We start from the raw sequence: 15,558 nt of genomic DNA on the forward strand, positions 1-15,558 counted from the left end.
TAACAAATTCACAAATATGATAACCTGTATCTGATTTTATTGTTTTATGAAAATAAACAAACCGTTTGAATCAATCTATAAGACTGTTTGCTGGTCCGTTGACTAGTTTTAAGTGGGTTTGGGGCACTTTTCAGATGGTCAGATAATTAGCTGCAATATGGAGAGGCGTGTAGCCATTCTAAAGAGAATGAGAAAAACAAGATGCAAAGACACAGACATTTTTAAATAGAAATACTATGCAGGCATGCGATCATCTTTTCTTGTTTTTTTCCCCAAGTACTTTTCTTGATTACACAAACCAATCAGGATTTCTCAAATTTAGCAAAACAGAGACTGTAAGAAGTATCCAAGCTCTTAATTCCCCTCAAATTCCAAGCCTGTTACCATGGTGACTACTTTAACATTACTCTAGATATTCCAACTCTGGGATATCCCAAAATGCTAGCCATGAAATTTGGATCTGCAAAATCATATAATTATTTAATCTATATTTTTGTATCGTTTACCAAAAAAATATCTTAAAATGCTATAAACAAGATAAATTTACCCGAGAAAATACTTTTTTCTTTGAGCAGTAATCAAACATGCAAATGGTGATGGAAAAATATGAGATTGAAGGAAAAATTATATTTCAATGCATTTGCATTTGCTCTACATCATTCTATCTAAATAAAGACAAAATCATTGGGAAAAAAATATTTAAAAAAGAATACACAACTTTTGCAATGCAAAAGCATTGAAATATACATATTTTCTCCAATCACATTTTTTTCCATCACCATGTCCCTGTAGGGGCTCCAAACTAAATTTAGTGATATTTGCTTAAAACAGAAATAAACTATTTGAAAATGAAAAGAAAAACAAACTTAATGCAAGATATATTCTTTGACAATTTGGTTTCTCAGGTAAAATTGTCTTGTTTTTTTTATACATTTGTTTCAGCTATATGTTTACTAGACCACAGTTTAGTTTAGTTTAATTTACTTATAGAGTTTATCAGATTTCCTGCAATTTAACATCAACTTTTCAGCTAGAGACTTTATGAAATCCTCCACAGATGTAATTTGAACATGACAACAAAGTCACAAACATTGTGACTCTTGAGATATGATTTATGTTGCCCTGTCATCCTGTGCAGCCAGGTGCAGCGGCGTGAGACCATTCTGATTATAAACACACACAGTGAGTCAAATTAATACGAATTCTCAACCGTGTGCTATGTGCGTGTGTAATATGCATATGTAAGTATGTTTACCTTATTGCCCATATTAACATTAGCCTGTTTGGTGAGAAGCAAGGACACGAGGTCTACACTGCCCTCCTGTGCGGCGAGGTGGAGGGGGCTGATGCCCTGACGGGTCACTGTGTTACACTCCGCCCCATACTCCAACAATGTTGTCCCAATCTCCAACTGATTCTTCTTAGCTGCAATATGGAGAGGCGTGTAGCCATTCTAAAGAGAATGAGAAAAACAAGATGCAAAGACACAGACATTTTTAAATAGAAATACTATGCAGGCATGCAATCATCTTTTCTTGTTTTTTCCCCAAGTACTTTTCTTGATTACACAAACCAATCAGGATTTCTCAAATTTAGCAAAACAGAGACTGTAAGAAGTATCCAAGCTCTTAATTCCCCTCAAATTCCAAGCCTGTTACCATGGTGACTACTTTAACATTACTCTAGATATTCCAACTCTGGGTTAATCCAGTAACCCAGTCTCGATAAGTTGGAGTGTGTGTGTGTGTACCTTCGCAGCAGAATGAGGAGATGTTCCCTGGTCCAGTAGAAACAGAGCCACTCTCTGATTATCATAGTGAGCAGCCACATGCAGCGGAGTTAACCCAGTCTACAATATACACACAGACCCCAGCACGTTCACACAAGCAGACCCCAGCACAATCACAAACACCAACATGCATGCACACATACACACAAACACAGGATGCATGCATGCATGCCAGCACATACAGTTTTACTTGTAATGGAGTAATATTTGACCAGCAATATCTGTACTTTCACTCAAGTAATGGAGTTGAGTACTTTGCCCGCCTCTGATGTAAGGTCACTAATTGTTACACTAGGTCTTCTATGACAAACAGCATGGAAGGGTTAATCCAGCAACCCAGTCTCGATAAATTGGAGTGTGTGTGTGTACCTTCGCAGCAGAATGAGGAGATGTTCCCTGGTCCAGTAGAAACAGAGCCACTCTCTGATTATCATAGTGAGCAGCCACATGCAGCGGAGTTAACCCAGTCTACAATATACACACAGACCCCAGCACGTTCACACAAGCAGACCCCAGCACAATCACAAACACCAACATGCATGCACACATACACACAAACACAGGATGCATGCATGCATGCCAGCACATACAGTACATGGGTGTGCACATGGGTGGGTGTATACACACACACACACACACACACACACACACACACACACACACACACACACACACACACATACACACAGACACACCATGTTAAAGTTAGAGGGAATAACTCCCAGCAAACCACATTAAGCTAGTACCATGAGTTCACACTTAGTATGAAGCGAAAAAACACCTTTCACAAGATGAGTGTGTCTTTCCTTAACACAGATTAAAGGAATAGCTCACCCAAAAATGTGAAAATTTACTCACCCTCAGATCATCCAAGATTTAGATGAGTTTGTTTCATCATTGGAACAAATTTGGAGAATTTTAGCATTACATCATTTGCTCACCAATAGATCATCTGCAGTGAATGGGTGGCGTCAGAATCAGAGTCCAAACAGCTGATAAAACATCACAATAATCCACTGCAACTCTCGACTCGACTCCAGTCCTTCAATTAATGTCTTGTTAAGCAAAAAAGCTGCATGTTTGTTATGTAACAAATCCATCAAGACATTTTAACTTGAGACCGTCGCTTCTGGTCAAAATATGAGTCCATAATCCATAATAACTCATATTTTAATCATAAGCAATGGTTTGAAGTTAAAAATGCCTTGACATAAAGATATGAAACAACACAACATGAAGCTTTTCGTGTCACAAGACATTAATTGACGGGATGGAGTTGTGTGGATTACTGTGTTTTTTCAGCTATTTGGACTCTCATTCTGACGGCACCCATTCACTGCAGATGATCCATTGGTGAGCAAGTGATGTAAAGTTAAATTTCTCCAAATCTTTTCCAATGAAACAAACTCATCTACATCTTGGATTTCCTGAGGGTAAGTACATTTTCAGCAAAAAATGCATTTTTGGTTAACCCACTCCTTTAAGCTTCTGTGTCATATTTTCTTATCTGTATTGTTGTACTTATTAAAAAGCTTAATCTATGTTAAGGAAACCAGACCCCTCATGACAGCACAGCTGACTTAATGACACACAGGAAAATCAGCAAAACTGGTCAGCTCTGTGAGTCTCTCAATAAAGCTAGTTGACAGTCATACTATGTAGCGCAAGAATAGTGAAGAAAGGTTAACATAGATGAACAGATGATGACAAATGAAGGCCCTGTCCCAAATGACGCCCTTGGCCCTTGTGGTTTAAGGCGTCACGGTTTGTCTGGTTAGCTTGGCCCAGTTAGACCCTGCTGGTCGATGTTGTAACTACACCATCTGGCTACAAAAATCAGGCTTCTTCATTAAAGGGAATTCAAAAAACGCCATGTTATCTGACTATTTTTTTGTAAGTCTCATTCTGACGGCACCCATTCACTGCAGATGATCCATTGGTGAGCAAGTGATGTAAAGTTAAATTTCTCCAAATCTTTTCCAATGAAACAAACTCATCTACATCTTGGATTTCCTGAGGGTAAGTACATTTTCAGCAAAAAATGCATTTTTGGTTAACCCACTCCTTTAAGCTTCTGTGTCATATTTTCTTATCTGTATTGTTGTACTTATTAAAAAGCTTAATCTATGTTAAGGAAACCAGACCCCTCATGACAGCACAGCTGACTTAATGACACACAGGAAAATCAGCAAAACTGGTCAGCTCTGTGAGTCTCTCAATAAAGCTAGTTGACAGTCATACTATGTAGCGCAAGAATAGTGAAGAAAGGTTGACATAGATGAACAGATGATGACAAATGAAGGCCCTGTCCCAAATGACGCCCTTGGCCCTTGTGGTTTAAGGCGTCACGGTTTGTCTGGTTAGCTTGGCCCAGTTAGACCCTGCTGGTCGATGTTGTAACTACACCATCTGGCTACAAAAATCAGGCTTCTTCATTAAAGGGAATTCAAAAAATGCCATGTTATCTGACTATTTTTTTGTAAGTACTTTAAACAAATATTTCATTACATTAGAGTAAATGTTTGACCAGTGCCCTATTTTTTTCTGACTTTTGAGGACTAATGGGACACCCCATGAACAAGCATGAGTGAAGTCCACATCACCATTTGGGACAGGACTAAGATGTGTTATGTAAACAAATGTAAACTGCCATGCATATATGGGCATATTTGTAGATGTGCTTGTGCATGTTGTTGTGTGCATAATGTTGCATGATGGATTTGTTTACCAACCTTTCCTGCTGCATCCGGCGCAGCTTTTTTCTGCAGCAGAAGATTGGCCACTTCCAACTGCCCATACTTTGCAGCCACATGCAGGGGAGTGAACCCCTTCTGTGGATGTATATGCGGGAACAAAAGAAGGGGAGAGAACAAAAAAGGGTGAAAAAGATCCATAGTTTTGTTATTTTCATTAGGACAGAGTCAGCTTAAAGGATAAACAACTATGCACAAAAACCACATATGTCTCTAATGTTCACTTTGTCTCTTTATTTATTTAATCAAAAAAGCAGCCATTACTCCAGTCTTCAGTGTCTCATGATCCTTCAGAAATCATTATAATATGCTGATTTGGTGCTCAAAAAACATTTCTTATTATTATCAATAATGAAAACAGTTATGCTGCTTAATTTTTTATTTTTTGGAAAACATGTGAAAAACATTTTTTTTCAGCATTATATGATGAATAGATAGTCATTTATTCTTTATTTATGTAGTCATTTAATCTTTTTTAAAATTATAAATGTCTTTACTGTCACTTCTGATCAATTTAATGCATACTTGCTAAATAAAAGTATCCATTTCTTACCAAAAAACTTGTAGTGACTCCAAACGTTAATGAATCTTTTCTTCATTTTACATCATAACTTCTTTGGTTACATTTTTCCTAAAGTCCTAAAACTTTGCTAACATCCACATTTAAATTAGATTTTAAATTCCAAATGTTTACTGTGGTCTCAGACTTATGAGCCCCACTGTATGTGGTCACACAGTACAGACACATACACACCTTAGTTGCTGCAGAGAGGGATGTTCCCTGCTCCAGCAGGAGAGCTGCTATCTCCTGATGACCCTCACGGGCGGCAAGGTGGAGAGGGGTGTAGCCAGAAGTGGTGGCAGCATTGGGTAACGCCCCCTTCTGCAGCAGCTGCTGCACAATCTCCCCCTTTCCCAGACGGCTTGCTATATGCAGGGCTGTTTGGTCATCCTAAAAATTGTCATTATGGGAATAGAAAGTGAAAGAGAGAGACAGTGATGAGAGGCAAATCTGAAAATCTCATTTATCATCTGTCATGTTCTAATTATGTGTGTGGTGGGATGTGGACAGTGGTTTATTCAAATTTGAGCTAAGGTGTGTGTCTCACCTTGGCTTTGATGTCCACTTTAGCACCACTCTGTAGCAGGTATCTGACAACATCAACCTGGCCGGCCCTTGCTGCCATGTGCAATGCTGTTTCACCTCTCTATAACACAACATTTGATGAAGTGCATGTGAGTTGTAAGCTTTAATATATTAATACAAAATTAATTTTAAACTCATCAGTACATAATAATATTGTGTGATGGAGTATTTCTAATGAAAGAAAAAAATCAAAGAAGTCTATGAATTTTATTATGCATAAAAAATGTATCAAAACTTTAAATTAAATAAAAAAATATACATTTTATATTGATTTTCTCATTCACACTGCAATCACATTTTACATATATTAAGAACAATTATAATTATAAAAATTATATTAAGAAAGCATTTTAATTTAAAATATCCACCTCAAAATAATAATTAACAGTTATTTATAGTGAAATAATTTGAGTCTTCGCAAGACCACGTTCAAAGGCAGACAAGTTTTTCTTTCATTCAACATTCATAATTTGTTGTTTTTTAATGCTTGACAAAATTAATCAAACAAAATATGTCAATCCAGTCACATAAAATATCAATACATTTTTGTATGTTTTCTATTTTTTCTATAATACATAATTTTATTTATATAATTTCATTTGTGTTAATTTTTCTTGATGTTGCACAATGCCAACAAATTAATATATTCCATGTCTGACAGAATGTTTAAGATGATAGAAATGCATTTACAAATGTAAAAGTTTCACAGAATGACTCACAGTACATATAATGTATCTTTGAGTGACACTGTACTTAAAGAGGAAACGTACCACATTGGTGGTGTTGGGTGAGGCTCCATGATGCGTGAGCTGTTTCACTATGTTCTCATGACCCATAAATGCAGCAACATGGATGGGCGTCAACCCCGACTAAAACAACCAAACAAAACACAAACATACTTTGAAACATATATAAAACTGCTTGTGCTATTACATTTCCCAAGCATATACACTAAAACTGTGTGCATTAAACTCCATTCAAAACTAAACGATGAATTTCTAGTGCTTAGTGTTTCTAGTGATAATTCAATATCACACAAGTTATCAATAAACATTCAATCCTCATATTTCTCTCATACCTCAGTGACTGCCTGCAGTGATGCCCCATGTTTCAGCAGCAGTTCCATCACCTTCACTCGGTTCTTCTTGCAGGCAATATGAAGAGGTGTGAAACCGTTCTGTTGATGTAGACACAAACATGCTCTGCTTGACTGAGATGCCACCACACCCACCTTTACCAGAGGTGGGTAACCACAAAAACCTTCCTCTGGTTGAATAAACCCCCGGTGTTCAGTAATAAAGCTGTGAGTCACTGTTCAAATTAACTGTTTTAAACTTTACATCAAGTTATTTCTGAGGTTCAGGTTTATTTTTAAACTGTCCTGAGAATGTCTCAGTATTACAATGGCAACACGCTCGCATTGTGTCAGCCTCCCTGCCACAACTGTTTTTGTCTTTGTGAAGCGAGAGATTAACATTCATACAGCTACATCTGTTAACAGAGGAAAATGAACCTAGTCACCCCAAGAAAGAAATGCAGAAAGAAAGGAAACAGCACGAGGGTATTTTCTGAGTTTGAATGTGTATGGCTCTCTTTTTCTCTCTGCTCTCACCAGGGCTTTAGCGTTAGGGTTGGCCTTCTTGTCTACGATGACTTTGGCCACTTTGTAATGTCCGCAGTGAGCGGCCACGTGCAGTGCCGTCAGGTAATCATTGGTGACATCATCCACGGGAGCATTGTGCTGAAGGAGCAGCTGGACACAGTTCAGGTGATCCCCTTGGGCCGCCATGTGCAGCGGAGACAGACCGTTCTATAGCAAACCAAAAAATAGCAATGTACATTTAAACAAGATTAATGGAAACAGATAGTGGTTAATCAATGGATTTTTTTTTTGGTGGCAAAATCCAATATCTTGGCTGATGGTCGCCATAAAACTAATACACTTAATTTAATTTTAAAGATAGAAAACAAAATAAATAGGTAAAAAAATATGTCCTTTGCTGCAACTAAATTTAAATTAGTTTTACATAATATTTACTAAATTTTAAACAAATGATTTGAATTTTTTTTTTAATTTGTTAAAACATGCAAAAGATTGCTTTAGCAACTTCTTCATTCTGTAATCTTATCTGGAAAATTAAGGTAACACTAATTTTACAGTATCAGTAAATATGACATGAAGATGCTGGCATTGTCAAAATAAAAGCTTCCAACACTTATCGGCCGAAAGGGAAAAAAAGATCACATATGCAGATATTTAGAAAATGCCAAATATTGATCAATATATGAGCCTTGGCAATACATCAGTTGACTACTAGTGATAGATTAAAATAAAAGTGCAGTCACATTAATGAATTTTGGTGAGCCAAAAATGGTCCATTGTCTATTGTCATTGGTGTAGTGATGTATATAAAGCACAGCTCACAAAGTTGTCACTTTCAAACCAAGCAACTGTCTGTTGCTCATGCTGCAAATTCACTTGACCAACTACTTGGGGAAATCTTTCATCCTCACATGAAATTCTTGATTGCATTGATTTCTACTGAAATTACTAGATTCGCCTTTGAAAATTCATCAAACAATGGTAAATGTGACCACACATTAATGACAAAAAAATAATTTTGAGGGTCTTGTAAGTGTGACAGGAAATTCCTCTTGCTTTGTCACCTAAAGCCACAATCTATGGTGAAATATCAGTTTCCTGCAGTCAGGAGACAATTTGATAGCAAAGAGAGAGAGACAGGAAGAGGGCATGATGAACATGTCGCGTCTGTAGAAACAATGGCCACATGGGGGCAGTCTTGTATGGAAGCATATGCAGAAATTATGGGAAAATTGGTGATCAAACATACTCACACACACATAAAAGGGGCAGAATTATTCTTGGGGTCAGAAAAGCAGTGGTCTTACTTTGGTCTTAGACAAGATGGGAGCTCCCCTGTCCAGAAGCATCTCAACAACCTGCTCATGCCCACTGCGTGCACCGCAATGCAGAGGGGTTAAACCGTCCTATACACACACACAGACACACACGTACAAGCAAACACAAAGATAAAACGTTCTATGGTGAAATATCAGTTTCCTGCAGTCAGGAGACAATTTGATAGCAAAGAGAGAGAGACAGGAAGAGGGCATGATGAACATGTCGCGTCTGTAGAAACAATGGCCACATGGGGGCAGTCTTGTATGGAAGCATATGCAGAAATTATGGGAAAATTGGTGATCAAACATACTCACACACACATAAAAGGGGCAGAATTATTCTTGGGGTCAGAAAAGCAGTGGTCTTACTTTGGTCTTAGACAAGATGGGAGCTCCCCTGTCCAGCAGCATCTCAACAACCTGCTCATGCCCACTGCGTGCGCCGCAATGCAGAGGGGTTAAACCGTCCTATACACACACACAGACACACACGTACAAGCAAACACAAAGATAAAACGATACATAATATTAAAAAGTACACTCTGAGATCATACTCTTAAAAACAGCTGATACAACAGACAAACCTCAGCACCTCCAGATGCTCCACTGACACTACATGCTGACCTGTTTAATATTTCTTGCAAAGCTATTCACTTTATGCAGTAATATATTGCAGTTTACTTCTTTGGATCTTGCCTGAAAGTTACCTTTACCAATGTGCCTATGATGAAGACTTGTTTATTTATTTATTTAATTGTATTTATACATTTATATTTATTTTATGATTTTCGGTCACCAAATTGTATTGTTAAAGTGACATGACGTGTAGCCAAGTATAGTCCCATACTTGGAATTAGTGCTCTGCATTTAACCCATCCAAGTGAACACACACAGCAGTGAGTAGTGAACACACACACACAGAGCAGTGGGCAGCAGTTGGGTGTTCAGTGCCTTGCTCAAGGGTCTCACCTCAGTCGTAGTATTGAAGGTGGATGAGAGCTGTACATTCACTCCCCCCACCTCCAATCCCTGCCGGTACCGAGACTCGAACCCACAACCTTTGGGCTGCAAGTCAGACTCTCTAGCCATTAGGCCATTGTGTGTCTATATAATAAACTGAAACTTGATCTCATCTGTGATATCACTGAGGTCAAAGGGTGAGAACAGCCTAAGAAGCCACCTGACAATTTCCTTAAAGTGAAGCACACTGAAGCACAGATTCACTTAGACAACAACTCTCTTGTTATTCCTGTACAAATAGTATTTTGCCATATGTGTATTCAAAAGTTCAAAAGTTTGGGGCTGGAAAAATATATTTATTAATTAAATCTTTTGAACATTGTGACACTGTAAAAATTGTAAAAATTTAGCTTTGACATTACAGGAATAATTTACATATATAAATTATATATTAAAATAGACAACAGTTCTTTTAATTATTTCACAGTATTACTATTTTTACTATATTTCTGATCAAATAAATGCAGCATTCTTTCAACAACATTTAAAAAATCTTAACAGCCCCAAACATTTGAATGGTAGTATAATTTGTAGTTAAACTTGCAGTTAATTTGTAGTACAGCATGTGCTTATGTGTGTTTGTATGTGTGTTACCTTGGTCTTGGCATCAATTTTTGCTCCTCGGTCCAGCAGCAACTTAACCATGTTTCCATTCCCTCTCTTAGCCGCCACATGCAGTGGAGTGATGTCATTCTGTATGCAACCCACACAAACAGCATAAGACACACAGCAGGTATAAGAGCGACACAATCACAAATTACAATCCCACTTCACAGAGATTAAATCAAAATGACTAAGTATGAAAAAACAATAATATATATTTCTGTGACAAAATACAAAATATTCTAAATGGCATACGACATGCATTGTGACCATGTGCATGTGACCCTCAGGCTGAAGCAGATTCATACATGAGTTTGTTTGGACTGTGCCGACCATATGACAGTTTAGAGAGTTCAGCTGGGAGAGCATTTGGCACATGTACACAGGCACATACTGTACATGTGAGCATGTTTGCTCACAAAGAGCCTTAGGCAGGTCATTTAGCTCATTCACCAGAACACTTATGGAGCATTTTAGGCTTCAGTCTGGTGACAATACTGTACAACATTAATGCAATACTGTCCCCGTGTGATGCTCAGAGGAACTACATGACCACAGTCATAATGAAACCAAGTCTAGCTGCATTTTGAATGGGAATCAGTGCACCTGAATGATCTATTCAAAAGTGTGGACTCCAAAGCATTTAGCATAAAGTCAAAGAGAAGATTTTAACAGATTATGGGGGACCGTTTGCCCTATAATCTGTTAAAATTGGTCAATCGAAGCAGTAGATGGTGTTGTGATTTTACCCTTGCCATGAAGTCCACTGCTGCTCCTCTATTTAACAGTAGTGTTGCTACGTTGATGTTTCCATAGTGGGCGGCAATGTGGAGAGGAGTGAAACCGCTCTGATGAAAAGAAAGACAAAGAACAGAATGGTTAAAACAATTATTTAGCCCATTTAGCTACCTGTGCTTCCTTTAGACATGTCTTTTTGTAAATATGGCTTCAGTTTGGGATTATCTGAAGACAGTGAGTTCTCTTACTACTACATATGATCCTCTTACTACTAAATGATCCTCTCATTTTGAATATGAGACGTAGCTGTTAAAGCAAGATGGAGGTGTCCTGCAGGCCTTCCAGTCATGGAGATTTCCATCTCAATTAGCCAATAATCCAACACAAAGCAGGTGGTGCTCAGCATAACCCTTCCCTGCCTCTGTTTGCGCTCTTATTTCCAAGGGAACGGGGCTCCACCCATTTTGAGGGGAATTATTGCAATTATTAGCCACAGGCGCAAATGGAAAAACAGCAGGGGTTTAAACATTTCCAGTTGCACACTAATAGACTATGACATTTACAGAACTGACTCTAGACTACAGACAACACATACTGTTACCTATGGGGAGAATTGAATAAACATTCTCATAGAGTATCGCGATAGAGTCATCATGATCAATGCATTCAAATTTCTATTCACTCAGAAAACCCTTTAAATGTTTATGCACAGAATTATTTCCTGGGATGAGTTCATGGACTTGGAACATTGTGCTTAGCTCTTTACATGTGCTTGTTACTGTTAGTTTGCAATTTGGCAATGTTCTCTATCATGCAAAACTGTGAACTATAATTCTATCCAGCCAAACTGCTGTTGCTTGCCATGTAAGCAAATCTGACCATGCATTCTTTTTGCAACATTGCAACAATTCTAAACTGCAACAGATTTCGAGCTGTTTCATTGATTTGTCTAAAGGCCCATGCACAAGCTCCAGGGAGGGAGGACTAAACAACCAGACCATCTCATCTCTGTAGCTGGCCAGCCGGGTTCCTCTTTCACAGCCAAACCAAATGAATACAATATCTAATGCTCAAATATATAATGCTCAAAGGAACAACATGCTACTTCCAGTTAGTAATAAAAGCTGTTTAAAAGGTCAAAATTAAAATGTACCATTTTCTCACTTCTACTGTAGCAGGATTTGCCAGTGAAGTGACCTTTGCATTATGTAATACTAATTCTAATGAATTATCTTTGAATCTCCAAAATGCCAGATGGACTTTCACAAACTTTTTAAACCTTTTCACACAGTCCAAAATACTGTACTGCAATTATTCTTGTTTGGCATAAGAAAATCAAACCAGATAATTTTATAATAGTTAAATAGTAAATAGCTTTGTTGCAAAAACAAAAAGTTTGTGAATATTTTATGCTATATTTTATAACGTTATAGGTCTTAAAGACTCCATGAAATGGTTTGACAAATGCCATTTTAATTCCTGCAATATAGACTCTTTAAATTATTAAATTCTAGGTATTTCTTCCACAATCAATTGATGATTGAATAATGAAGGTGGTGGCAAATTATCATTTAAAGGGACACATCAATATTTTGGAGGACTAGATCAATGAAATGAAATAATGAAATTAAATTAAATTAAATTAAATTAAATTGTAGTTGCCTAAAGTTAAAACTCCTATTGTGATATCACGGTGTCCCCTTAAATGTGAGCTATTGCAACGGTAAATAGCTTTGTTGCAAAAACAAAAAGTTTGTGAATATTTTATGCTATATTTTATAACGTTATAGGTCTTAAAGACTCCATGAAATGGTTTGACAAATGCCATTTTAATTCCTGCAATATAGACTCTTTAAATTATTAAATTCTAGGTATTTCTTCCACAATCAATTGATGATTGAATAATGAAGGTGGTGGCAAATTATCATTTAAAGGGACACATCAATATTTTGGAGGACTAGATCAATGAAATGAAATAATGAAATGAAATTAAATTAAATTAAATTAAATTAAATTAAATTGTAGTTGCCTAAAGTTAAAACTCCTATTGTGATATCACGGTGTCCCCTTAAATGTGAGCTATTGCAACTATCATGTTTGATCTACATATTGTCCCGCAAAAGTACCCTAGATCTAGTGATATTTTAATTCACATGTTGAGGTAACCTTTTGTGAAAACCTCTCTACAAACAGCAATATCTCATCAATGGGCTCTAAAAACTGAAACACTTGAATTAACAGTTTATATTCACCAATATCAACATCATTGCCAGCAACCACACAAAACCACTGACACAAAACTCTTATAACCAATCAGAAAGCTGCATGTTGAGATGTGGAACCCCGGCCTGTAGCTGCAGAAATCAAAGCATGCTTCAGCCCTCCACCCAAAGCATGATCTCATTCTTCTATCCCCAGAGAGGGAGGGCACATAGCCAATAGGAGAAGAGAAAACAGGAAATGATACAAAAATAGAGATGGTACAACAAGGGTGGGAGCAACACTAGGGGGTGTTCTAGGCAAAGCAGGGGTGGAGGTGGGGGTCAACAGCTTAATGTTTATCATGGGTATACCTCTGTCGTTCTATTCACCATCATCTATGTTGAGACGTGAGGAAAGGAGAGAATGGGCAGTTAGTGAACACTGACAGGTAAACGAAAACAAAGAAACAAAATACACATATCTAAAAACAGGACTAAGTGTGGGTGAGCGAGTTAGAGGAAAAAAATAACACATAAATCACAATTAAAAGCAAAACATATACAGTATATGATCATCTGCTCTCGATTACATTATAAAAGAAGGTGTGTGCATAAGAAATACATTTATTTGACCAGCATGATTCTGTTTCAGTAAAAACCTTGGGATTTAAATGAAATAAGTGAGACACAGGCAGTGGCGGCGTTTCACAAAACCATAGGGTATTGCAGTGGCGGCGTTTCACAAAACCATAGGGTATTGCAGTGGCATACATCGCATGGGGGGGGGGGCAGTGGGCACACCACTATGCACTGAAATGGCACAATTTCAGTGGCATACCACTAAGCACTGAAATATAGGAAAAAGGATAGAAATACAATTAAACACTGCGTCATCAGAGTTGGTAATGTGGCTTTATCAGACACTTAACATTTTATGAAAATCAAGATCAAATGGAGTTGGTTTTTCAGACGGAGATCTGTGTTTTGTCTGTCATTAGAAGGACTGTATCTGAGGCAGCTAGCGGCACCAGAATTAGTGCTATTTCGGTGAAAAGGGATTAGAGAATGGTTGAATACACTCAAATTAAAATGCTACTTTTAAATGTTGCATTTTTTATCTATATATTTAACCCATATTTATCCCATATTTAACATTAACAAAACATAAAACATTAATGGAGCATGCAAACAAGACATAAGGACAATAGACTGAAGAAAAAACATATAGGCCTAGATAACGAGACCAGATAACGAGATTTTTTTTTTTTTACCATTTGTAACAATTTTCTATATTTAATACAATATTTATAACTGAACACGAATCAATGAACAAAATTTCGTGACTATGGCACGTAGTGCCTTGAGATCGAGCTGAAACAGAACAAAAGTAAAGGCCTATTGGCTACAACTAGACGGCAAACGCTAAGACCCTTCTCCGCTCTTCAGACACACACACAAAATATTTGCCTTTACAGACATAGTGTTTCAGTAAAGAAAACGCTGCACTTATTCAAACATCAGTTATTTATTTACCCTTGCATTGCGAATAAGCGGAAATCGGTCTCCAGGCTGTGCGAGGCACTTCATTCTGAATGGAGGCGGGGTGGAGTTATGAGGTTTCGTTGACAGTTTGAGGATCAAATGACGTTACAAACTTTAGTGACAAGCTCTTTTGAATGTAATTAATTATAAATTAAAGTGAAAAGTTGTATTTGAATTACTTCATATGCATGAAACATGAACCATTGCTGCAGTAACCAGACAGCCAGGTTGCCATGGCAAATCTGTCATTCTTAATATTTTTGAAATCATCTGAGATTTCCCCGGAGAGGGCAGACCCCCATTACACCCCCTTCTATAACCTCAGTGACCCTGTTCCCATGGCAACACAGAGATGCTGACAGTGCAGGTAGGAAAGGGCAATACTTTGTGATGATGGAGCATCAAGCAGAGACACAGACTCAGGCCCCTTCATAATCATGTTTATCTATTCTACAGTTGGGAAAATAATTATTTTAACTCCTGCTGATTTTGTCAAGTTTGACCACTTACAAAAAAATGAAGGGTCTATAATTTTTATGGTAGGTTTATTTTAACGGATAGAGACAGAATATCAACAAAAAAATCCTGAAAAAAAACACATTATATAAAGGTTATAAATTGACAGTAAATAAAATAAGTATTTGATCCCCTACCAACCAGCAAGAATTCTGGCTCCCACAGATTGGTTACGTGCCCAAGTGGAACACAGATTAGTCCTGTCACTTTAAGAAATTACTCCTAATGTCATCTTGTTATGAGTATAAAAGAAACCAGTCCATAGAATGTGTATCTTCCATTCAAACCTCTCCCACCACCATGGGCAAGACCAAAGAGCTGTCAAAG

General features: G+C 37.4%; 1 protein-coding gene across 1 annotated transcript in view; it reads right to left on the bottom strand.

Annotated features, from left to right (window-relative positions):
* Positions 1–15,558, bottom strand: part of LOC107553695 (ankyrin-3-like) — an 87,206-nt gene that overhangs the window by 52,623 nt on the left and 19,025 nt on the right. The window contains exons 6-18 of the mRNA XM_016236005.1: positions 13,546–13,569; positions 10,984–11,082; positions 10,226–10,324; positions 8,981–9,079; positions 7,302–7,499; positions 6,768–6,866; positions 6,460–6,558; positions 5,652–5,750; positions 5,297–5,494; positions 4,522–4,620; positions 2,159–2,257; positions 1,256–1,453; positions 1,122–1,163 (exon numbers count right to left, since the gene is read on the bottom strand). Of these exons, the coding sequence (XP_016091491.1) occupies positions 1,122–1,163; positions 1,256–1,453; positions 2,159–2,257; positions 4,522–4,620; positions 5,297–5,494; positions 5,652–5,750; positions 6,460–6,558; positions 6,768–6,866; positions 7,302–7,499; positions 8,981–9,079; positions 10,226–10,324; positions 10,984–11,082; positions 13,546–13,569 (1,452 nt within the window). The remainder of the gene's footprint in view (positions 1–1,121; positions 1,164–1,255; positions 1,454–2,158; positions 2,258–4,521; positions 4,621–5,296; positions 5,495–5,651; positions 5,751–6,459; positions 6,559–6,767; positions 6,867–7,301; positions 7,500–8,980; positions 9,080–10,225; positions 10,325–10,983; positions 11,083–13,545; positions 13,570–15,558) is intronic.

The sequence above is a fragment of the Sinocyclocheilus grahami genome, unplaced genomic scaffold, assembly GCF_001515645.1.
Source record: "Sinocyclocheilus grahami isolate Dianchi unplaced genomic scaffold, SAMN03320097.WGS_v1.1 scaffold18.1, whole genome shotgun sequence".
NCBI lineage: Eukaryota > Metazoa > Chordata > Actinopteri > Cypriniformes > Cyprinidae > Sinocyclocheilus > Sinocyclocheilus grahami.